Source organism: Rhododendron vialii, chromosome 9a (assembly GCF_030253575.1).
Source record: "Rhododendron vialii isolate Sample 1 chromosome 9a, ASM3025357v1".
NCBI lineage: Eukaryota > Viridiplantae > Streptophyta > Magnoliopsida > Ericales > Ericaceae > Rhododendron > Rhododendron vialii.
In genome coordinates this window covers 8887953-8913192 of record NC_080565.1, presented here as the reverse complement: position 1 = coordinate 8913192, position 25240 = coordinate 8887953, and the positions used below count along the sequence as shown (strand labels likewise).

The following is a 25240-nucleotide window of genomic DNA, read 5'->3' as shown; positions in this document are numbered from 1 at the left end:
ATTGTGCAAGATATTGTATTAATGATAATCCCATTCAATCTAGAAGTGCAAAATATCATATTAATAACACATACCATCCAATATAGATGTCTTTCTATTTCCGTATTATAAAGGTGAAAGTTGGGTGCATGGCATTCAAGTAAATGGAAAATTATTGAACATGCACTAAGGGCCCAAGGCAACAACCCAGCCACAAGAATTTAACGAATTTTCCCCCGATTGTAGTTTTTGCTAAATAACTCTTATTGGGAAAAATAAAAGAGAGCATACAACTGAAAAAGTTATGTATCAACCACAAGCAAGGGCCGAACAAGCAAAAGGAGGAAAGAAACGATGACCAGTAATTTAGTATATAAAAGTTACTCATTTCAAGCGTATCATCTGGTTTTACGATATACATTCATCTCAAGAGAAAAGGGGTAGTCTGTGCTCGCCTGAAGCGAAGGAGATGATACTCTTCTTCAGTGGTGATATATGCTGCACCCCATGAAAGGCAGCAGCTCGCAATACATTTAGAGGTCCAAAATCAACAGAGTATGCCTTCTGAAAACCATCCAGTATTGCCATCATTGTAAGATTTGCCAATTTCCTATCTGCTTCGTACCTCTTCAGCAGAGATACCTGTGTCGATGAACCAAGACAAACCCATCAAGCAATTATAACAGTGTAAAATTGTTGACCACAAACTCAACAAACTAATGGTGTATGAACAACTTATTTAGTTATTTTCTTGCACGTTACATATTGATAAATGAGAACAGAAACCATATGCACTACGCAGCTATCAAACATCAAGATCCAGGTACGAGCCATTCAGCAGGTTTAATAATGACAATATTTTACTAGGTTAATTACACCATTGAGACGCTGTGCTCCCCGAGTTTCTATTTCATCAATTTAGACACCACTTTTCTGTTATCGCTATAGTCCCTCCTCAATATTCCATGAGTATCTTAAACGAACAAACTTGAGGGAGTCATGAGAAACATTTTTAGAGTATCATTATCCATGTCCTACTTCAGTCCCCCCTTGTTCTAGTTGCTGTCTTCTTTCCGTTTGAAATACCAAAAGAAGATAATGGGTGGACTAAACTGAAAATGAAATGAGAAGTGCCAGGTTCTAATTGTTGAAAGAAACTACAGGGACCAAAGTGAAATCTAACAAAAACAACGGGGACCAATGGTGTAATTTAGCGTATTTAGAACCAGAAACTACTCCAGCCAGAATTACCATGATTAATTCTCAAGATTCAGGTACTTTATATATATATATGTATATGGTATATACTCCCTCCGTCCCGATTTAAGTGTCCACCTTTCCATTTTGGGTTGTCCCAAAATAAGTGTCCAATTTCAAAAATGGATGGGTAAAACTTGGTAAAATTCCTATTTTGCCCTTCTTTTTGGAAATCAAAGTACGTGTATTAAAAAAGTCACATTTAATTCTCAAGTCAAACAAAACAAGTGAAGAGTTTCAAGATCCTTCACCGGTGATTGATGAGAGCCTCTTTTTTGGGGTGCAGAATCTTTTTGATTTAAGTTAGCTTTGAAACAAGAATTGCCGCCAAAATTTTATAACTAACTTTTAAACTCACAACCCTTTAATAGAGGGGCATTTTTGGAAAACTATTGTTTTTAGGGTGTAATGATTTTGTTTACTCAAAAAGTTGGATTTTCCATGGTGGACATTTAATTAGGGATGGAGGGACCAAGGGAGTATAGGCTTACATATACATATATAATGTTAAATTGTTCCAGGTTTAATGTTAATATAAAATAGAGATATTGTACCTCCCCGACGTCAGTCCCTACTTTGACACCCTCAGCAATGGTTCTTGAAAGAGCAGCTGCATCTCCAAAACCCAAATTAACCCCCTGGCCAGCCAAGGGATGAACAGTGTGCGCAGCATCGCCGATTAGAACTACACGTCTAGACGCATATTGATTAGCATGCATTAGAGATAGCGGAAACACCATTCTTTCTGAAGCCAGCTTGACCACTTTTGGTGGAACTTCAAAACACTCACTAGCAGATGACGTCACGTTTGCTCTAAGCCAAGAAAATATGCTTCCATCACCAAATGATTGCGACTGAGGACGTGGGCCATATCCAGAATCCAAAGCATGATTTAAAGCATTGACAAAATCATCCTCGCTCAATGATTTGCGGTCCAATGACTCTTTCGGGTTCATAGTCCAAACAATATTGCTGAACTTATCACCTATTGGCAAAAGTGCAATTGGACCTGAAGGTAGAAATCGTTGCCACGCACAATAGTTATCCTCTTGATGTTCCACAGTACAGATGATGGCATTCTGTGAATACTTCCATCCAGTTGTTTTGAATCCAGCTAATTCCCTGACACGTGACTTGGAACCATCTGCTCCAACCTGTAATAATGATTCAAGAGAATTGATTCCATGCTTAGTTTTAAGAAGCAAGTAAACAGTGTAACTTCACAACTCCAGGAAAAAAACAAGAAAAACCTCATCTATATGCAAGATGAAATCGTTAATTTCCACCAACAATTTATCTATATAAGGGAAGAAGAAGATGAAATTACCACCAATTTTGCATAAAGGCTATTGCCATCGGCCAGTTCCAGCTTTGCTAGACCTCCACTAGTTGACATGGATGGCCCAGAAGATGTGCCATCCACCCGCATGGATGACAAGCTTGGAGCTAAATTCATTGAAGTTAACCTGGAAGGATATATTGTCTTCTGGGAATCTGTGTCCTGATAATATTCAATCAGTTAGCCTTCAAAGAGCATCCAGGTTTCAAAGATAGATCAAATCAAAAGATGCATTGAAGGCAACAACAACATTGGGAGACAAAAACTAAAATGGCTTTCTGAGCAATATGATCGTGGAGCCTAAAACTATCAACAAAGCGTTCAGATCTCTCAAGGTGAAAATTGGAGATAGAGCTGGATCTCTTGAAGCAGGCCTAACCTGTGTCTCTCTACCTCATACACATACACTCTTTGGCGCTTGCATAATTAGTACTTATTTAGCACCTCGGTATGTGCAATTCCAATAGCTAATACTCCACCTAACCAATAAATGATTGAAACACGAATACACATAAAAGAATGGGTAGATTTTTTCCATTTGGAAGCAATAAGTGCTAAATTTTATCATCTCTTGTTAAAAATTGTAAAATAATTCGATTCATGTGAACGAGTTGAATCGGGAAAAGTAAAAAGAATATGGATAGAATTTGGAAAAAGTCCATTAAGTGCAAAAAGTCTAGTAGAATATGACACTCTAAGATAGGGGTGAGGTGAGCGATGTTACACGGTTTTGTTTAGAACTCAACCCCAAGAGCTAGTTATTGAAGTGAGGTGCCCTCACGCTTGTATATTTAGGCTCCGTTCCAGAAACCTTAAAAAATAAGCAGCTTATTTCACATTTTCAAACTAAAAAATAATGTAAATGAAAAATAAATTTTCAATTTTTTTTGCATTGTGTAAAAGATTTCGATGAGATATTTCAAACAAGATCCATATTGCATATTTTTAGATTTCAATAAGTCCATAATATTTGAGCTTGAAATTGTCTTCTTAAAAAATAAGGGCTTTTTTTGCGTTGCGGAATGGAGCCTTAATATTACTTTGGTACCTAGGCAACGTGGGACTTCGCTTCACACTCTACCATACGCGCAGCGTACTCACTCGGCAGGACCTGTCACATGCAGGCCAAAGACACGCACCCTATCCATCTCTTGTGCCTAGCTCTGATTCCATGTTACATGGTTTTGGGGTTAACCTTGGCTTCAAATTTGAGGATGTCAATTTTTTTGAAGGCTTACGTGGCAATTTGACATGATGAAGTTGACATCTTCAAGATGTCCACTCCAACCATCATCTCAAATTTATTATTTATGAAGTTTTGGAGAGTACAGCAATGAGAGATAAATTTTGACATCAATGTCAAATTTGACATGAGAGAAGGGATGTCAAATGAAATATAAGCATTTGACATTTGGTTAGAGTTGTTTCACATGCCAATTCTTCCACTTGGCATGCCATGTAGATTTGACATCCTTGGTTGGAGATGCTCTAAGTTCGACCCAAGTTCAAACATTTCAAGATTGGAGAATTTTAAAGCTAACTAGGGTGAAGTACCTGTATGCATGACAAAAGAGATCTATGAAGCACCTTATTCTCCACCACACATCTGAACCAGAAACCAAGACTAGCATCATCTGCCATGAATTACATATTGCAGAAGTGAAATTATCCGGTAGCTAAAAGTGTTCTTACCCCAGTACTTCTTTATCTACATCTCTGGCATTGTATCTTGTGTATCCTAGGCCAGTATAATCCCAAACCTACATCGTACATAGAATCAATCAAATAATATGTGGAGAAGGAATTATAGCCGCAGTTATGAATCACAAGTTCTATGTGCAAACAAGCCAGCCAACGAGTAGCTGACATGCCATAGACAAGGTATGGATTCTAAGGCTATGATGTAAATGAGTGGAAATTGAGAAAAAAACATATATTTAGTCGTGTCCAAAATGCACATAGATTATAAACTACTTTGCTCTAGGCAATCAAGACCAATAAACCAGAAAAATCTGCACTTGAAAAACTCACGGGGGTAAGTACAACAAAGCAAGAACTGAATGTTATACAAATAATATCTTCATTTGATTAAAAACCCCTGGGTAAACCTATTGGGTCGGTTGACTACCATGCCATCATCCCATACCCTTTTTCCACCATTCCCATTTCAGATGTCAAAATTAAGCCCATGCCGGGACAAAGGGAATATAATGTTGGCATATGACCCATGTAGGATGGTCTTGACCTTAGTCAAGGTAGGGTTGCAGAGGAGTGAAAATCTTCGTATGACACCACGGGCCTAGAGATGACTGAGGAGAGAGAGAAGGAGCTAGACTGATAGAGAGAAACACAGAGCTCTAAAGTAATGCGAGGGGATTTAGCCTTCTTTTTGCAAGAGTGTTATATGGACCTTGCTTAACTACCTTAAAATGATAACATCATAAGGTGCATCTCTCGGAAGATTCCCAGGTGATGGTGCCAAACGGTTCGTTAGAAGGTCATATCAACTTAGTCAGAACCTAACTTGATGAACAGTAAAAGGTGGTGTGGCTTCTCTCTTAGGCATAATTAGCCACTTAGCCATGTATGTTGTTCTGTGAGGTAAAAGACTAAGGCAAATCTTCCTCTATAGCTTCCAACAGGCAACTGGCGCCCAACATCCCCAACCACTTTGACTCAAGTTATTTGCTTGTTTAGGAATCCTTTAAGTCATACCAAAGGTGTACCAAGGTGGTGCCGTGATGAGCACCTGCGGAGATCGCTTGGAGGAGACGAACTACCACGTGGGTGCTGTGGTGAGCATCCTGTGGTCATCCACGGTCCATAACTATATGTTTAGCAATTGGTCACTTTGCCATTTTAGCAATCTGATCCACCATGATGTAGTGGTGCAATCTTATGAGGCATTAGTCATATGGGGCAGGGTAGCATGTACCTATAACCAGGGGAAATAACCTTTTTACTAATAGTAGGGAAATCATCTTTGTTAAGAGAACAAATACAAAATCTTACGTACACAAGGATTTAAAACAACCTTCAACGACTTTTCATGTTGTAGAACAAATATGGACAATACTACAACTTTAATGGATCAAATTCACTAACCTAACAATAATAGGGATTTTAGGAAATTGAGTGGGTCAAGTGACCCCACTTGACCTTTACTAGATCTGCCCTTGCCTACAACCCACTAATGAACTATAAGACATTAAGACCCCTTGCTCTTTTGCATTACTAATGTGATAAAGACACATGCACGCAAGTCCAAGCATTTCAACTGTTGTACAGGATATCTAGATTAGGATTGAGTTTTGAATTTGATGATGGAAAGCCCTACATACAAATGAAAACAAAATTTCATGAGCAATACACACAAAATACCAATTTAAGACAATTGTCGATGAACTTAAAAGAACATATTATCGAATTGAGAAAGGTGATATGATTACCTGCATCTTGTCAAAATAAGTGTGCCGATGCTGCTGAACATATTCCCAAGCACCAATATCTGCTAATTGGGATTATCATTAGGGTTCAAGTAACAAAGATATAGCCCCATCTTTGCAGTATCACTTCTATCCACATATCAGAGACAACACCGCCATTACATTAATACAAGGAAAGTGGCACCTGATGCCAGCGAAGAAAAAACATATAAAGGCATGACATCTAACAAAAAAGATTGGACAATTCTACTGCGATCTTTAGAAGGTAAAGTAAATGAATAGCTCATGCTTCAGTACTACAATTTGTACATTTCAGTCATAACAAGAACTGATTTTGGAAGTCCAGTGCAAAGGAACAACTATCAAATAGCGCAACAACATGGTCTCAACTTCACGATTGAGCTAATTGGTTGTGCGCATTAGCATTACAGAGATTACGAGTTGGAAACTAGATCGCATTTCACTATTCTTCTCAAATACACAATTCTCTAGATGATTTCAAGCAGGTAAACATCAAGGATAAAGCTTCCAATATCATTATTATGTATCTTTACTATTGTCAATGGTACTCAACAACATATGAAACAAGTGTCATGACATACATAATTCTGGTAGGAAAGTACTTTCATCCCAAAGGTGTCAGAGTTATTTGAGGAAAATTGTGCGTTTCAGGTTCCTTTATGCAGTCCTCATCAAAGAATGATTTTGCAGAACAACACTCCTATCATCAGCAAGCAATACATGAAACCAGTCACTTGATACTGGCCATGTTTATCTAAGCCAGTCCCACCAATGTGTATATGTTTCAATCTTTCATGCATATATCATATTACACTGGAATCATGATAAGCCTCTCTAAAAGTGCATGCAAAACAAAGAACACGAGATTTTGAAGGTTAATGAGAAAATGCTTATCTAAGCCAGTTACACCAATGTGTATAGGTTTCAATGTTTCATGCATGTATCATATTACACGGGAAGCATGATAGGCCCCTCTAAAAGTGCATGCAAAACAAAGAACATGAGACTTTGAAGGTTAAAGACAAAATGCGCACAGAAATGCTAACAAATGGATACCTTTGAAAAAGGAAATAGTTGCAGGGGTGACGGTACTGACCCTTGGATCTGGGGGATCATCTTTCTTGAAACATTCTTCCTTCCCCAAGGTAGGATTGCTATCAATGATGGCGACAGTCAAATGTTTTGTCAACGGTGTGCTTGCTGCAGGCATATGGAAATCAGATGGCTTGTGCCTAATTAAAAATGCAATTAGAAATTCAATGCAACATGAATTGTTTGAAAATATCCTCATACTGCTCATGAAAAAACATTGAGCGGTTCATCAAGGTGAAATAAAACAAGGTAAGGAGTAAGGACCCGTATGTTGAACAAACAAGGCAATAGAAGCCTTCCTATTTATCATGATAAGATGATCCATTAGAAAGTACAACATTTGTGCAAAACATGAACCCAATATCCATTCATTGATAAAGACAACACGTATATAAACTAAAGCACCAAGGGTATGCATCCTAATCCAATATGAAGAGACCACAAACCCAGGAAGGCCACGTAGTTAGTATATGCCACAATTACACAACATAAACTAAATATGTAAAGTAATCAAGAAAAGACTCTACGAAAGCTGAATATAATTCTTTCATCCCAGAACTACCAAAAAAAAACATTTGCTGCAAGCTTTACTTGATGATGGGACATCCCTTGATTTCACTCGCCCACTAGCTGTAGGTCCTCAGCTTACTCCTAAATACCAAAACATGCTGACCAGTGATCAAGGCCATGGCACACTGCACTTTAATCGGGAGCAGGAGGACAATCCATAAATCTTTGTGGTTTGGCGGTAAATGACTAGATGATTCAGTGATTGTATCTACCTTGACATGCAGTTCAAAATCGCGAGAAAATTATTCCACCTAGCCAGATTACAAATTGTACTGGCCAAAAAAGGTATGGGCTAAATAGCCTTCCAAGGGAAATCAGAAGGTCTCTCTTTAGACATCCGCCAAAAAAGGTATGGGCTAAATAGCCTTCCAATGGAAATCAGAAGGTCTCTCTCTAGACATCCTAATCTGCCACTCTATTGAAGGACTTCCACTAGGTTTCAGCTATATAGCACCGACACTTAGCCGGAAGCAGCGTACTGGTGGGTGTCAGACAAGTGTCGGAGCGCATGTCCGACACGTGTCAAAGACACTTAATCTCAAAGTGTCCTGATTTTTTCCAATATTTGAGGGTTGGACACTCTCCCAAATGCATCGTGTCCCCTATTTTTAAAAATTTGCAGTGTCCCATATCAACAAGAAAGATAAATCAAGCAAAAGGTGCACACCATTCTAGCTAACAGTCCTCCATTTCCCAAGCGAGATGGGGCTTGGAGATCACCCAGCCAACTATAAGGGCCTCTTGTCCATAAATCCTTACTAATTCTAGAAACAGAAGACTTCTCACCAGAGATAAAGTAAGAAAAACCTCGTATAAATATGCATATCTACATTAGGTGGCAGGTGGCTTTTAGTTTAAGAAATTCGCTTTTGGAATTTCTGACCAAAGGATAACACGTAATAGCCCACTAAAGAGTAAGATCTTTAAAAAGGAATGATGCCCAGGTCCTCCATTTTTTTATTCCTTTTTCGAAGTCAAAATTAATTTTGTTTCGGCCAATATATGCATAGAACCAATAAAAAGCGGGATAGAAATAGCACTGCAATATGTGCACTCAAAATTGTAAACCATTTGTGCAAGAATGATTTGTTTTGGGGGCACACATCAGCGGATGAGCATGTCATACTAGCCAAAACAGCAGCAACAACAATAATAGATGTACATAAAGATGAATGAAAGCAAGGACATCAACTGATTAGGATAGTTTTTGGATTACCTAGGGAACAAGCTAGAGCCATGCCAACCATGCCTCCTCCAACGATAGCAATGTCATGCTGCCGAACAGTATTTTCTGTATCCTGTTTGTCCTACAACATTTGAAGAAATTCTTACTTGACAACTTTACAAGATGGCAAGATATAACAATTACATAAGAATAAAAGCAGTAACAGAATACAAATTAATAGTTTCAAACTAAGCAAATCTTTTAACAACTAGTAGGATACAATTCTGGCATCTCATAAAAATACAAGAGCACTGAAATAATATTTAGATGAGGAGCAAATAGACTAAAATTTTTGTGTTAGCACAGTATTAAGGAGAAACAAACACATGAAAGAAACACAAATAATTGTCTAAGGTCCGACGTATGACAAAGCATAAAAGTAAGAGATTGATCTAAGTACATTTCTTAGTAAAAATGAGGCAGGATAGGTGGGCGCAAGAGCACAAAGAAGAGTCTAAGGTTGGGAGCACCTAGGGGAGTGTCTACCTTGTGTAGCATAAAATTGATGAACATGCTTGGAGACATGTTCTAAGGTTAGATAGACACAAGAATTTGAACCTAATAAACATTTTTTTTGAACCTAATAAACATGGTTTGCACATTGCTTTAAGTCAAGAAATTCCCAATGGATCATGCAGTGCATTTACTAACTGAAAACCCCTTGTCACGTAATTCTGAAAATGCACTTTGAAGGAGTTTGAATATCACTCACCATCACTAGAAAGAGCAGAAGTTGAACACACATAGTGGAAGGTGGTTTTGGCTAAACCCTAACTGGAAAAGTTTGTCATCAAACTCTGAATTTAAAATCTCTAGCACAGTTCACAGTCCAATGTTTCAATTTGTCACCTAATAAATACTCCAAACAGAACACTGATTCAACAATTTAGAGCAGCTAGAGAAATGACACCTATTTTGCACCAAAAACAAAAAGTCCACACCAATCCTGTATAAAATAAAGAGCACTGAGAAGCATCTTTGCCTCCACGGTCGTTTTCAATTTTCATAGTTGACATTTCGAAAAAAAAAAAAAAAAAACTCCTAATTCTACAGGGTTGAATAACAATCTTAATGATTTAAACGGGTAAAACAGAGCTAGGCCCACTCATAGTCATACGTATCCACAAGCATAGCCTATAAACAAATGCAGAACTAGGGTTGGATCTTGGACATTCAGACACATGAGGAGCAATGAATTTATGCTTCCAGATGAGGAGACTAGTCAAAGGAAGATCAACAATTTCATATATATCAGCCAGCTAGATTAGTTCGGTAGTTCCTTTTGGTTGGTTACTATAATTTTTTCATCCACTTCCTGCAAGACTTAGCAAGACGATCCGCCTTATCATGGGAGGAGTAATGCGTTATCATCCTTTCCCTGTTTTATCTTCCAGTCAAACGGAGTAATGCTGGTAAAGAATCGTAGGAGATACATAAAGAAGGAGAGCACCTAGCTAGCGAAAGAAGCCAAGCTGTAATAAGCCACTTGAACTAAAACATAACTATGGAAAAAGAACTGATGCTTTTTCAAAACTTGTACAGAGCATAATTAGTAAGGTCTGAACATTGGCAGGAATACAGCCCCCATTGTTTTCAGAAATGGTCAATACCCCAGGCTAGATTCTCTCCCCTGGAGTTTTCTCCGCACCTGCCTCAAACCAAGCAAGAGACACATCTAATCTACTAGCTCAAGGCAAAATGCATCTAACTCAAAAGTTTCTGGTGTATTGAACTGTAAGCTTCTACAAGTTCAAATTATAATGAGATCAAAGAATGTCTTATGATCTCTTCATTCGGGATAGGTTAGCTATTTAATTCCCTTAAATGGAAAGAAAAATAACTGAACCTGCTCCTGTCCTGCATGACAACCAAACAGAGGTGACAAGATTCTTCTTTGAAAATTGCACAAGGATTTTCAGTTACAATAAGCAGAATTCAGTTGAAATTTATTGGAGCCAATAGAATAGGAACTCAGATCATAAGTTCAACATGAGTTGTACGTAAGTGATTTTTGGTTCTTAGTTGGCGCAGCATGGAGAAAAAACATACAGCGAACATCACCACACAACTTCAGTGGACATCATCACATTATTATTTTCTCTTCGCCTAATGTCACAATTTCCTGAAGTAAAACTGCTGCCCTAAATGGGAATCAGGTCTATCCGTCAATTATTCTATCTTATAAACAAGACATTCCTCAGCTTTGGCAACAAAATTTGAAGATTTGACGCACATGTAACAGCATAACCAAACTAAGCCTTATGTACCAAACATGTAGCAGCACAAAGTGATCAAATTACAACGTTAATTCTGAACCTCAAAGTAAGAAAATGAAAAAACTCTTGGCACTTAAGTTGATGATTTCAACAGTAGCCTAGATCGTTCGTCCAAAAAATGGGAGCTTATTACACCATATGCCCTAAATTGTGGTACAAGAAGACAGGGGCGGAGGTATGTAGGGGCCCGGGGGGGCTCCGGCCCCGGCTCCCCGAGCGTCCAAGTTTTTAAATTTTTTTTTCTATACTTGATTTTAAATATTATTGATAATTATTCGTGTATAGTTACTTATAATCTTAATAATTTTGTATCGATTTGATAAAAAAACTGGTTATTTTCCATTCTCATTTCTCAATTTCTTTGATAAAGAAAAAATAAGCACGTGACAGTTGAAATAGCCTAAAGAATCAATTCAATGTACAAATGTAATGAACTGAAAACAAACATCTTATGATATAATAATTATACGTTCCAATAAAAAAATACTCCCTCCGTCCCAATTTAATTGTCCCTCGTTCTATTCTAACAGGCTAAAAAAAGAGTTATATCTTTAAATCCGTCATGAATTTCATATCGAATATGGATCTTGTTTGATAGATCTCGATTAGTTCTATAATACAATGTTTTCGAAATTACATAAAACATTATAAATTACAAGACATAATCAATTGAAAAATGGCATGAATTCCAAAAAATGACAATTAAATTGGGACGGGGGGAGTATATGTCTGTTAAGCCGCCCCCCCCAGCAACAAAATCCTAGCTCTGCCACTGCAACAAGAGTAGGCTTCGAATATTGGAAGGTAGTATTGTCTAATAGCTATAGGCTTTTACAGATAAAAATGCTGGAAGATAGTTCTTTCAAGCGGTTAACGTCCACTAAATCAAAATATTCTTTTGAAATTTTCTATGCAACACCTATTTTCAGGAGCACAATGACCGGTTTTCCACATTTGGTATCGCGGACTCTCTCCTAAACCCCATTCTCATATGATTATTAGTTCATAACAAATGACTTTGTGGGAAAACCACAAGGGATCACTTCGCATCCCTATATTTACCATTATGGACAACGATATAGCATGTTTCAAAACATGCTTTCAAAAATGTAAAATGCTCGGGGTGTAGTATTCCCTGGTAACACAGGTAAGGCGTTCATCAATAGCAAACAAACAAGACTAAATAGAACTTAAGAGACCATAAAGGCTAAAAAAACTTACATTGCTGGCTTGGGAACTAGATTGTTCTGCAGCTGCATCATTACAAAACGTCTTCCTCCCAACTACTCTCAACCCACGTCTATTCGAAGCAATTCTTCTCACAAGCATTCTGTATGGAAGACACAAGGCATTAAAGAACACTTAAAGAAATACCAATAATCTTCATCAAGATTTCCATAATCTTCAGACAATAAAAGGCACATAAAACAGCACATTCAAATGAAATCTACAATATACAATATTCGTACTAGGTCAACCACATGCTATATGAATATAGAATCGGAACATTTCTGCATATAAACCTGTGTGTACATGAAACAAGAAATTAGGGCCTTTCTAATTTCCAAATTCCCCATATAATCGTTTTGCTTTGAACAGGTGCTACAGAATACGACTGGAGGTTCTACTTGGCCATGATTTTCACAATTACTAACATACATTTACTTGTTGAGAAAGAAACCGCGAAGAAATACACCAAAAGCAGCAAACTATATATTCGTCCAAACATGAGTAAACGTCTATGCATAGAATAAACATGGTAATTGAGGGATGCGAACCTATTCATTTCTGAGAATCAAAGAGCTCACTGCGTACACGCTTGGAGAGAGAGAGAGAGAGAGAGAGGTGATGATGTCTGTAGTTTCTCTCGTCGCCGTCGGTATGTTTTTCGCATAAATCGTTGTTTAGGAGGTTTATGGTACGAGTACAAGGGGGACACAAACCCCGAGTACAGATGATGAGATCCTCTTATTTTGTTCAAAATATTTTTTATAGGATATCGGTAGAAACATTTATCAAACATTCAGTTTTGTTGAATTTAAATTTAAATTCTAAAACAAAGTTGGATATTTTGTATATATCCCTAACAATATTGAATTTTGCTAATTTTTTTAAGGAACCCTTTAAAAATATTTTGAACAATTTTAGATCGGTGACCCAATATCATCGGTACTCCGGTCTGTCCCCACTTTGCTGTACCCGTAGCATCACTGCTTTGTGCTAATTTTTTAGAGGCGTTTCAAAGTCATTTTTCTTATTAAAAAAATCGCAATATTTTTCTGATTCGTCTCAACGAAACGAACCAATAATTCTCAAAAGTTCGGCATAAAATAACAAATGTGAAAAAAATTAAATAAAGACAAAATTCAAGAAGCTCCCCAAAAAGTTAAGGAGAACAATACCTAATTTTTTGACGGATTAGATTAGGATCAAATTTTTACAAATATAACATATAGTTCAAAGTTTTTAAAAAAGTTCATACAAGAAGATGCTAAAGACAATCAACTTTTTTCAAGTTTGACTTTATATTTTTATATTTTTTTTATTGAGACAAACGATGTAATGCAAAAATTTAACTGAAATTTAGGAAAAATCAATCATCGGCCAGAAAGATTCTAAAAAGTTAGCCAAATAAGGGAGCTGTATTCTTTTACATTCATTTTCTTAGGAGAATGATCGAACGAGCTGAGCAATACTTTGTTCGAGCTTGATTCGAAGAATATCGAACATCAAAAAGATCTTTAATATTGATTTGTTTATAAAACTAACCAATCTCAAAAGAGTTTTTAACAAGGAACAAGAGCTTGAACCCGAGCGGTTTGGTGCATATATCATACATACCCCTGGAGGACGATGTTAATTTTAGTGTTGAAAAAACCAAACATATCCAATAACTAATGAATTGTGCTACACACATAGCAATTTGTGCACAGATTGTGCATAGGTTTTGTTATAGGGCCCATCACGGGTCTCACACAAATCATCCAAGCCGTTCATTAAATGTAAAATATTTTTTCAAGGGTCCCTGTAAAAAATAAGCTCAACCCATAGCTATAGGTGCTTCATCCAACCATCTAATTTTTCATTCAGATTTTCGGATAATGAAAAGTTATATGATTGGATCGAGTACCTATAGGTATCGGATTGAGATTATTTTATACGATGACCCTTGAAAAAATGTTTTACATTTAATGAACGGTTCGAATGATTTGTGTAGGACCCGTGGTGAGCCCCATAACGAAATCTGTGCACGGATTGTATGTGTGTAGACTTTCTGATAACTAATGAAGGTCGGTCAACCTTCGGTTGGGTTAAAATGTTGGTATTTTACCAATTGAGAGGTCAACTTAGGTTGCTGTGTCTTCTGTGTTTTGGCAATTGAATTTTTTTTACAAACTGTTAGGATCGGAACACACGTGCACACGATTTACGAATATAAAATAGTAAAAAAATTAACACGGTAATATACATGGTTCTCCAAAACCGTATTCGTCCACGGGAGCAAGAGAGCAGTCTTTTATTGATGATCACAGTACAAAGAATTTTACAATAGAAAATATTTATACCTCATCTATTCCTACCCTTGTAACACCATACCATACAGCGGGGAGTGTAGCCCTCCTGCACCCCCAAATTACGGAACGTCTAGGCCGAAGTTTGGATCTGTGATAGGCCAGTTGCATCGCTCCGTTCCGTTCAGTTTTGTTGCTCTTCGCTCCGCTCCGCTATACTTGTAATTGGCCCTTATTATAAAATTTCTCGGTACCTCTCACATACGAGCCACAAGTCCTAACAACAAGCCAAAAAAAAAAAAAAAAACGCTCATCAGGCGTTTAAGTAGGAGTCAAAGTTAATTTCATCAAGTTTCTCATAAATTTCTATTTGGAATTTTGGATTGAACAAAATTATCTCTATCCACATATTTCTTCCACACCCATTTAAAAATTATCTTCTGAACTGTCCTTTTTTTTTTTTTTTTTGTCCGAGCAAACCAAATCATCCATTGTATCAAACACAGCCAAAGCATACACAATACAATAAGGGGTCACTGGCGGTCCCAAAATACAAAACTAACAAAAGAAAATAAAAACAAAAAACAGAAAGAAAAATAGGGGAAAATGAAGGAAAAAAACCAGCATGGAACCACGATGCTGGAGCCGGACCCATCGAACACACTTGTGAGGAGAGGTTGGAGAGCCCGAAATTGAGAGGCCAGATATAAACACGGAACAAGCCCTCTTAGATGACCCGCCGCTCCAACTCGAACTCTTTCCGCCGCAGACTGGAGCCAGACGCCATCTTCATTGCCGGTACGCTCATTCCAAGAAAAACCATTGCCGGTACGCTCATTCCAAGAAAAATCAGATCTAGAGCCCCAGATTTGGCTCTTGAGTCCAAAGGGAAGAGTGGGAAATTTCAACTCCCAAATGAGAGAGTTTCAACCACCGCACATCCTTGAGCCGGGCGAGTGGAGAAGGAGAAGGAGAGGAGAGAGGCTAGAGATGGGAGATTGAGTGGTGAGGAGGAATGAAGTGGGTGGGGGAGGGGGCCGAAAGAAGGGGGAGGCGGGAAAGGGGGGCGGCGGGGAGGGTGGGGAGGAACCCACCCCCGACTCTCTCTCTCTACCTTGCGTTCTCTGAACGCCTAACTTCTTGAAGTGTCTTAAATACTCATCACTAACAATCAGCCACCGTTGTAAGCCACAGTCTTAGCCCTCCCCCACCCCTATATCACTTGGGCTCGCGAGCTTGGAGGTGACGGGGCTAGGATGGCCGCTCCCGGCCCAAGGATTATTGTTGGGAAAGAGGGCATTTTTGAACAAGTTAAAATTTAATTGGGTGTGTAAGGATTTTGGGGCTAGAAAGAATATTTTTTGGGTTCAAATAGGATTACCCTTGTCATTAAAAACCAAAGAGAGTTCAATTATCCCAATTTCATTAAAATTGGCTTATCCATTTTGTAGTCATTTTCCCCAACTAATAATAAAAGAAAAGGATGTACTTTTCCATGCAAAATTTTCTTTTTCTATTTGTTTCTTTTCCTCTTCCTCCCAAATCTGAGATCAAAGAAGATTGAAGAGATGTTATTTTTTAGCATTGCAAGGTATTATGTGCAAGCTAATTAGTGTAGAGATAGTCATCATGCGGTCTGGAATTCGACTTCTACCCGCTTGGTAATATTTTCAGAGTGAAGTCAGTTCATATGAAACTTAACAGGCATTAATTACGCCTCTTGCTTGCAAACAATCTGATACCTCCGAACTAGTTGGTTCATTCGGCCTAATACCGTTTAAAAAAAAAAAATTCCATTACAACCACAACACACATCATATTTTTGAACTTTTGCAGTCATATAACTGGAATTCCAATTCAAAGGAAAAAGGAATTCTGAGAAGAAACCCTTGATATGAGAATAGTGCTTCAAAAAGAAAGCATTCAAGCTCAAGCACATCCAACATAAAGCTAGTAGTTTAAGTTATCAAGAGGGTCTACTAGTTTAAGTTGTCAAGAGGGTCTGGAAAGAAGGAAGGCTAAGGCAGTGTTTGGACCAAGAAATTGTGCAGCGATCAGCCAAAGGAAGAGAAAAGGCAAGAGAAACATGCTTTCAGATTTCAATCTTCGAACAGAAATCCGTTACATTTTCTTTTCCTTCCACAAACCCTTTTACAAATCCTCGAACGGAACACAGCCCTCAGCGAATGAACAAATATATCTCAGCAGTATACAAAAGCAGTGTATCACATCAGTAAATCACAAATTTTTTTTCCCAGCTTTTGCAAGAATACATGAAATGTAGTGAATCAAAATGAAACCATAAACAAATTCACTCTTCCAAATTGGTGACAAGCTTTAGTAAGAACCACAGTTCTTTTCAATTTTTATACCCCCCACAATAATTTACCAGATTTTCACCCTACCAAACGATAATCGTTTCAATATAGAAGCGCACCCCCACCAACTGTTGATAACGAAAGTGAACTAAGTGGAAATGAAACAAGTATCGCCATTGGTACTACTGATTCTGATTTCTTGCTTTCTTCGATTTGCTCTTTTCTTGCGCTTTCTTTTTCTTAGCTTCGGCTGTAATCCATGTGTAATCAGGAGGAATCGCAAACGGATCCTGAATATTATCTATCTTACTGCTTGAACTACCAGTGGAAGAACTAGGCCTTTGGTAAGGGGATTTTATCCACTGAAACCACGATGAATTCGAGGACTGCATCATCGTCATCGCGGGGCTCTCTCGGCCTGCAGCACTTGGACTTGACGGAGGGGTCGCGAACTCGTCCAGTGGTTGTAACTCCTCAAACTTCGTAAATGTAACCAACACTCTGACAGTGGGAACCACTGGTATAGCAACCTGAAAAGTCATGAGGAGTTCTTAGCAAATAATACAAAGGGAAGCTACTGCGAAAATAGATTGCAAGGCAAAAAAAAAAAAAACCTTCCATGCCTTGTAAGAGCAAGTACATCAGATGCTGTAAAGAAGTTTTTTAGCTATTGAAAATGAGAAAAATTCACATGCAACAGATTAGGTAAAGAGCTCTGTTGAATACATTTGCTACACTTCTTAGCTACTTTTAGCTACTTTTGCCGAAGGACTATTCATGAGGAACTTATTATTTTACCTCCCCCCCCCATGCCTTTAGCAGAAAAAAAGACAATAAAAGTAATAATATTTTAATAAAGAATAGGTTAAATAGAAAGTGTTGGTGTAGTGTTAAAAGAGATGTGAGTAGGTAAAATGAAAAATATACACTGTTCCCAAGCTTTTTTAGCAAATAACTGATGTACTTGCTCTAAGACAAATAAACTTGAAAGTGAAGTGTGAAGAGTTTGAAAATCTCGTACAGTCCAAATAGGACTACAGTGAAATTCAAAACTGTATTCTGGTTAGAAGAGCAGGTTACCAGGGTAATTTTGACCACTTCCCCACCCTGAAAACCTTTTTGACTTGTAACTGATCCAAAGTTGCTTCCATTTCCCTCAAAACCATTACCAGGCAAGTGAATTAACCATGTAACAGCCAAGTGAAAAAAATACAATTCATTTCCATCGAAACTGACAAAATGTTTCTGTTTCTCGGCAGACCGAGATGAAGCATCAGTGGATTCCAGGAATTCCAATGTGTCCACCGACGCATACCGGAATGCACTAAAACAAGTTGATATTCCATGAAATATTGAGTTGTTTCGACACCCATCAGAAAAATCACAATAACAATTTAGTAGATTATATAAATTCCGTTAACATTTCCACTATATGTCAGAAATGTTGTAACTATGGTGTTGGACACGTGTCCGCATTGTAGGTAAGTTTCAATTTGGCCCATAATTTTTTAAATGTGTCAATTTTGTCCTTGAGGTTTCTGATTTGTTTCAATGTGATTTCTTCTAACTACCAAGCTCTCCTTGAAGTCTATATAGTTGTATCTTATATATTTTGAAATTTATATAGTCATATCTACTTAATAAATCTAATTGTTCTTGAAATATTTTCGTTTATGTAACCTTTTTGCTTTTGCCAATACATAGAGTCTATTGAGCATAAAAATTTATTTTTAAATTAAGCTAAGTGTATATGATAGATGATTCACACAAGCATTTATTGATTAATGATATTAACACAAACACATACCTAGGGGCCGGTTCCAAATGAGTTGATGTCTTACGGGAACTCTTAAAAACATTTTTAAGAATCTAAAAAAACTCAACGGTTCCGATCATTTGCGTGGGAGTCCAAAATGGATCCCACGCAAAACTTGTGTCAAATGTTTTGCCCATGGAACCAGCCCCACACACACACATATAGAAATCTTCAGGTAAGGACCTTAAGATAAGGACCTTATATGCGGACCTCCCCATTTCTCGCCTTTCCCGATCGGATTTCAATGATCTGAGCCACTCAATATGATCAGAACGTGATTTTAAGGATACTCGCGAGAAATCGTAAAAAAAAAAAAAGGATCCATGAGGTCCTTATAAGAAGGGAACTTATATATATACACACACACACGAGCAAAAGGAGCTGAAAGGTCAGAAGCTCTTAAGTACTGTTTTCTTCTTTCGATTAACGATATTACTATTATTTGCAGCTGATTCTGTTTCTAATTACAGTATTTGTTTATCTTTATTAGCAATTATGTGCCTTATTTTGTTTATTCTTTCTAATTGGTTTTTATTTATTTATTTATTTATTATCTTTTCAATAAGTTCTTCTCATAGTTTTATACTTGCATTAAAGTATTAGCTCGTTCAATTATTATCTGATGGTGGTTCTTCATTATATCTAATGCTCCTGAATATTACTTATATGGTGGTGAAGGTAAGAATTCGGCTCTGATTTTCAAAAGGAAAAACCAGTTTCTTTGTTGTTCTTGCTTGTTTTGGTAGCAAGTCCAGGCCGGAACAAGGACTAGTCGACAGTTGTTCAACTGGTTGAACTTGGCTGTCCGCTCCGGTTTCAAACATTGGCCTTGGAAACCGATAGACAGTTAAATTGAGCGTATTAGCAGTTGCAGCAGGCAGATGAAGTTGCTCCGAGCTCAGCCGAAACATGGTTCTTATATCTCATCTATAGAAATTATATTTCAAATATTGAAAAGAATGGTCCATACAAGCTTGATCAGCTAATCCAGTACAGAGACTACTGCCAAGATGATAATTTACAAATTTAATTTGCACCGTCACATCGTTTGTTTTCTCAATAAATTCAAATTGTAGAGCAAAATATACTTCAAGTTGGCTTGGAATTTTTTATGTTGAAAGAATGAACGTAATAATGCTGTTCTAATGTTTGTCACTCGACAGAGAAGATGTGAGTCAGGTCCCGTAACACAGACTGCAAGGTCCCATTCTAGGTCTGCTGAGGTAGTTGGGATAACTCCCATTCCCTATAGGGCTACTGCTGGATTATTTCTATTTTCGAATAAACTCCGAGATAAAAGTTGCAAATCACAGGTCTAGCACTTAGGAGCAGGGATCTCCTAAGATGGTGCCGCTCCCACCTTAGGAGCATGCTCCTGCGCTCCCAATAAGGAGCTTGATGGGAACCCGCTCCCTAAAAAGATGGGAGCTTTTGTACGATCCATGTATAGAAAAACAAGGATTATCACTTTGCTTTATTGATTGGTCTTGGATGAACTCACATATCTAGCCCAAATCATGATATCTTGAAAAGAAAACCATATATTGTTACACTAGAATATATCTCACACTTACGGTGGACTTGGCCCATATTTTTACGCCCTAAAATGATTGTATTTTTATAGTGTATATTCTACACTAAATTATTTTGCAATATATGTACATGTTCCTTTCATGCTCCCAACCTTGGAAGCTTCTATATTCCCCCGCTCCCCTGTTCCGGTTCCCGCTCCATGCAACTAAGGTTTAGCAGCCATATCTGAACTTAGCTTCTTAAATTGAGGACACTGCCCAGCTAGTTTGTACCAGTTTTTCTGTCATTCCGTCTTTCTTACTGGTAGAGCTGGATGGCACAGTGGGTGATTCAGGAGGAAGTGAAAGATCTATAGGTGAAGAAGCAAGCAGCCTTGTAGAAAGAGAACTACAGCTTATGGTCGCATCGACTCCAATTGATAAATAGTGCTTGAAATGTCATCCTTAGTCGAACCCACAAAGAGGGGCCACCTGTCCACTAGCAAGCCAGATCCCTCCCACGGCCCTTCCATATAAAGGAGTGCCATATATATCTAAAGGGATCCCGTTCACGCCTTACATTTCTGGCAAGGCTGCAATTCTCCATTGCCATCCTTCTCTCTCCTAGGCTGCCTGAACTCTCTCTTCCAACATCTCTGGCCATCTTGAACCACTAAAGGGGGCCTCATCTTCCCAAAGGGAAACATCAGAATATTCAACACCTTATGGATACACATCCTAGAACACATAGGTCCCACTTGCATTAATGTCACCCAACTGTCAAGTGTCAATCACAATATAGCTATTGTCCTAAATAGATTTTACAGGTGCCTGCAACCTGATATAATCACTACATGAAGCAAAGTATGGGGTTTTACTCAAGAAAGCACTCAGTGACAGTTAATAAGCACCTTGCTTTCTTCAAGAAATTCTGCCGGTAAATTGGTGTAAAGAAAACAAGGCCAGTGACTCCAGTTTCAGCCACCAACGGCCCAAGCAATTCGTGTAATTTTATCTTGAAACTAAAATCTAGTAGATTCTGCCTTATAATCGAGAAGGAAGATAATACAGGAGGGTGTGCACGAACAACCTTTTGTACTTCTCAGAGTACGTCTATGTGCAAGCATACAAAGCAACAAGAAAAGGGGCTTCCAACATTTCTAGTTCTTCATTTTTTAACTCCTATTAACGGATTTTCAGTATTGCAAAAATCAAACGAACGAGGCTAGCATGCATAAACAATTACGTGTATCTATTTTTTGACAATATCAAGAAAGTAAAATTGAATGTCCACATGCTTGGGAAGGGTCATCGTTCCTAGAAGTCCAGTGTTGTTTGAGGGTGTGATATTGAAAGAACCTATGGCAAGGTTCTTACTTGTAGGGCAAAAACAACCAAATCTAGAAGGCAACTACAACTAAAAACTGCCATCACAGACTGGCTGCTTGCGAAAAGGTAAGAAGTTTACCATCTCCATCCCAGACAGATAAATAAATCCATTTTCAGGAATTTTTCCTGGATTGTATCACTATCCAAACTCAAAAGGGAAATACTCCCTTGGGAAACCAATAGGAAGGCAACATTCGAGCACATAAACAAAACATGATGAGATATCCAAAGAAAAGATGCATCCTACAGGTTTTGTTCTACTAGTACAGCAAATATATGCGAAGCCTATGAACTGAGCAAAGAGAATATCAAGAAATTCAAGCATGCAAAATTTAAACCACACTAAATTATTATTTACATACCTTAACCGGAAAGGTCCCCAAAGGAAGTTTTGTCGTAAGAAGTTCCCTCAAGCGACGTACAGCCTTAACTTTGTTCGCCAGTATGTCAAGCAATGGCAGGAGTTCTTCAGTCCGCAAAGGAAAGTTTGGGCATAACCAGAGGACAGGTCTCAAGCCTTTCTTATACTCATTTTCACGGCTTCCATCCTTGCGTCGGCTCCCACTCTCAGAGTTCATAGACGAATACGGTTTTGCATCCCTTCCGCTGACAATTTCTACTGAAACTGAATGCCTTGCCGGTCTGTTCTGGCTTTGTGATGGTGAATCCCCAAGAAGATCGCTAACATTCTCTTCCACAGATAACGAAGCTCTTGGTGGGGCCGTCCTCTTCTGCCCTTCATTCTTGGTATCCCGTTTTCTCCACCCTCCAAACCATCCTTTCTTTTCCTGCTTATTCTCACCATTTCTAGAACTACCCACGTCCTCAATGGGAATATCACGTTGCTCATAACAACTATGGCGGTGGGCAATAATTCCATCACCATTCTCATTGCTTAATTCTGAAGAATCCAACTTGAGTGCAGCTTCAAGTTGCCTTCTCTCCTCTTCTGTAAGAATATCATTAAGCTCTTCGCTTTCTGTTTCATTCTCGTTCGAGGACGAGAATAACTCGTCATCTGTCATAGCCCCTGGGACCTTCCTGGACTTGATGCTCACAACCACATTATGCATATCGTACAGTTTAGCCTTCCAAATACCCACCATTTCTGTTTTCTCCTGTCGCCGCCACGTCACCTGTGGCAAAAGAACTGCTTCGGTCACATCTATCCCCGGACGGATTATATTTGTCTGAGACATCGCAGCCACTTCTTGCTGCACCTCCGTGTCGCTGGCAGGAGCACCAGCGCCGTCCAATGCGTTCATTACTTCCTTATCCTTGTGCGATATCATGCAAAGGGACCCACGAGGCACTTTTCCATCCTCAGACCCATCGCCAAGAAAAAGAACCGTCTGATCTGACCGCTGTATTCTGAAACCATCAAAACCAGCCAAAGTCATATCCGCCCTCAAATTCGCACCCCTTTTCCAGATTTTGTAGGTATCAGAAGGAGCAATCCGCGATATAAAAGGAATGACAGAGCTCTCAAAATGGAAAGTAATTTCCATGTAGAAATCCCTCATTCTTCTCATAGTTCCAGTCAACCGCGGCAACCTTCTACACCATTTTGCCCAAGCCAATGGCTGGTAGTGCCTAACTATGATTCTAGCAATCCCTTCTTGTCGATTACATATGGCTTCTTGGAGTGCACTCCACCCTTGCTCATTCTGCAAGCTCCAATCTGCTCCAGCAATCATAAGCATTTCGGTTGAAGTCTCATCGGCAAGCTTGACAGCCAAATGGAGAGGGGTTTCGCGATTAGGTACATCACGCCTATCAATAACGGCTGAGATTGCTTCAGCCTTTTGTTCTTCCGCAAGTGACGTTGATTCAGTGCGAATCTCGGAAGGGTCACAAAACCGGGGGAGACCTGCCAGTATTTTCTTAAGGCTGGCATAGTCTTTCATGGCTATGGCCCTATGCACAGGACTATGAATATACTTGGAAACATCTATAGCCGCCATCACTCAGAAAATACTAACCAAAACCAACTCAATCATCCAAAGCTACAACAAGAAGTAAGCAAACCCTTCTCCCAAATCAGTACTATGTGATGAATGAGCAGGTACTAATTGAATCCAAAAAGAGACTAATTAGCAGGTTCCTACTTTTCCACAACAAGAAGAATGAGAACTGCTACAAACTCAAATCCCAATAAGACCAAGTACTAGGTTCCAACCCCAACCCAAACAGCAAGTTCACCAGTTCAAATCACTGATTTCACCATATAAAGCAGACCCGGAGACCGAATTATCACCAATTTGAAAAAAATACCACGCAATCTTTTTTCACAGAACTGAATCAGACCCAGTTGGAATTACACCCTAAAGAACACAAGGAAACAACATAGCCTACACAGTTACAGCTATCACAAAACAAAATCAGAGAATCTTTAAAGGGGGCCCAACAGCAGAAGATCCAAAAGGGTCAACAAGTCTCACCTCATCGTTCAGTTAGTGAACCCCACCACCTCTCTGCTTCTCTCACCTCTTCTGGTCTTCTGCAATTAGAAAAATAACAAATAGATCCCTGTGATCCAATCCAGATCAGACAAGGGCCAAGAACATGCATGTGGGGAGTGGAATTTGTAAAATTTTTTTTTTGTTGAAAGAAAGAACCGACTAGTAAAGAAATACTAGAAGGACTGGGGAATCTCACAAAGTTGAGAACCAAAGAACGGAATACCCGAAGAAAAGCATAGAACAAAACCCCACCAATCAAGAAAACAGTAAAACTGTTTGTATTAAAAAGGAATAACCCAAAAGCAGAATCATGAAAAGGAACCGAGACAGCAAGTATTCATAGTACAAGAGAGAAGCAAAGAAGGTTTTTAGAGAGAGGGAGAGTACCCATGTCTACAGAGGTGGAGAGAGAGAGAGAGAAACGCGGAAAGGTTAAATTTGGGGCAAGGTCGAAGTTGGAGGGAGATGGCAGAGTCAACATTAGGAAAGATTGGAGTCAGAGGGGTAGTTTTGGAAGATAATAGAGTCAGAGGGGTAGTTTGGGAGTTACAGAGAGAGAGAGAGAGAGAGAGAGAGAGAGACCAAAATATGGGATGGCTGCATGTGAGCCTGGAAAAGAGGGAACCTGCTTTCTTAAAATATCAATATTTTAAAAGTTCTTTTACTTTTCTTGGTCAAAATTTCCTTTTTTAAAAATGCATCGAGAAAATAATTAAAAACTTTTCTTTTCTTTGAAGGAGGATTAGGAGCATGATTAGGGTAGTAATTATGCTAGGCCAGTTGTAGGGTAGGCTAGGAGTAATAGGCTGTCAGAGCGATGGGGTCAGATCTGACCCGACCCGATCCTATAGACTTGTTGACTTTCATAGGTCGGGTTTTTATTGGACCCGTGAATGGTGGCCCAACTTTATTCCTCTCATAAATTAATAAAGTTCATTTATTAAAGATTGGAAAAAGACACCCTTTCACGGGAGTGATTAATCGGTGTTCTTGAAGCACTACGTAACGATACTCCAGAAACAATTGA

At 38.6% G+C, this 25240-nt stretch overlaps 2 protein-coding genes across 4 annotated transcripts; both read right to left on the bottom strand.

The window, feature by feature from the left end:
* Nucleotides 1–201: 201 nt before the first annotated feature.
* Nucleotides 202–13151, bottom strand: LOC131300399 (uncharacterized). 2 transcript variants are annotated; one of them, XM_058326204.1, is made up of 10 exons: nucleotides 12984–13151; nucleotides 12427–12535; nucleotides 8921–9011; nucleotides 7099–7242; nucleotides 6025–6083; nucleotides 4268–4335; nucleotides 4130–4181; nucleotides 2564–2737; nucleotides 1791–2390; nucleotides 324–621 (listed from the first exon to the last, which is right to left on the bottom strand). In XM_058326204.1, exons 1-10 carry the CDS (start codon nucleotides 12989–12991, stop codon nucleotides 406–408), a joined length of 1521 nt encoding a protein of 506 aa, XP_058182187.1. In that variant the 5' UTR covers nucleotides 12992–13151; the 3' UTR covers nucleotides 324–405. The 2 variants fall into 2 exon arrangements, with proteins under 2 accessions (XP_058182188.1, XP_058182187.1); XM_058326205.1 differs by lacking the exon at nucleotides 6025–6083 and having other exon boundaries at nucleotides 202–621; nucleotides 7139–7242; nucleotides 12984–13131.
* Nucleotides 13152–16814: 3663 nt separating this feature from the next.
* LOC131300397 (uncharacterized) lies at nucleotides 16815–24760 on the bottom strand. Of its 2 annotated transcripts, none has more exons than XM_058326202.1 (3): nucleotides 24193–24760; nucleotides 22114–24075; nucleotides 16815–17565 (listed from the first exon to the last, which is right to left on the bottom strand). In XM_058326202.1, exons 2-3 carry the CDS (start codon nucleotides 23713–23715, stop codon nucleotides 17218–17220), a joined length of 1950 nt encoding a protein of 649 aa, XP_058182185.1. In that variant the 5' UTR covers nucleotides 23716–24075; nucleotides 24193–24760; the 3' UTR covers nucleotides 16815–17217. The 2 variants fall into 2 exon arrangements, with proteins under 2 accessions (XP_058182185.1, XP_058182186.1); XM_058326203.1 differs by having other exon boundaries at nucleotides 22114–23797.
* Nucleotides 24761–25240: the final 480 nt, after the last annotated feature.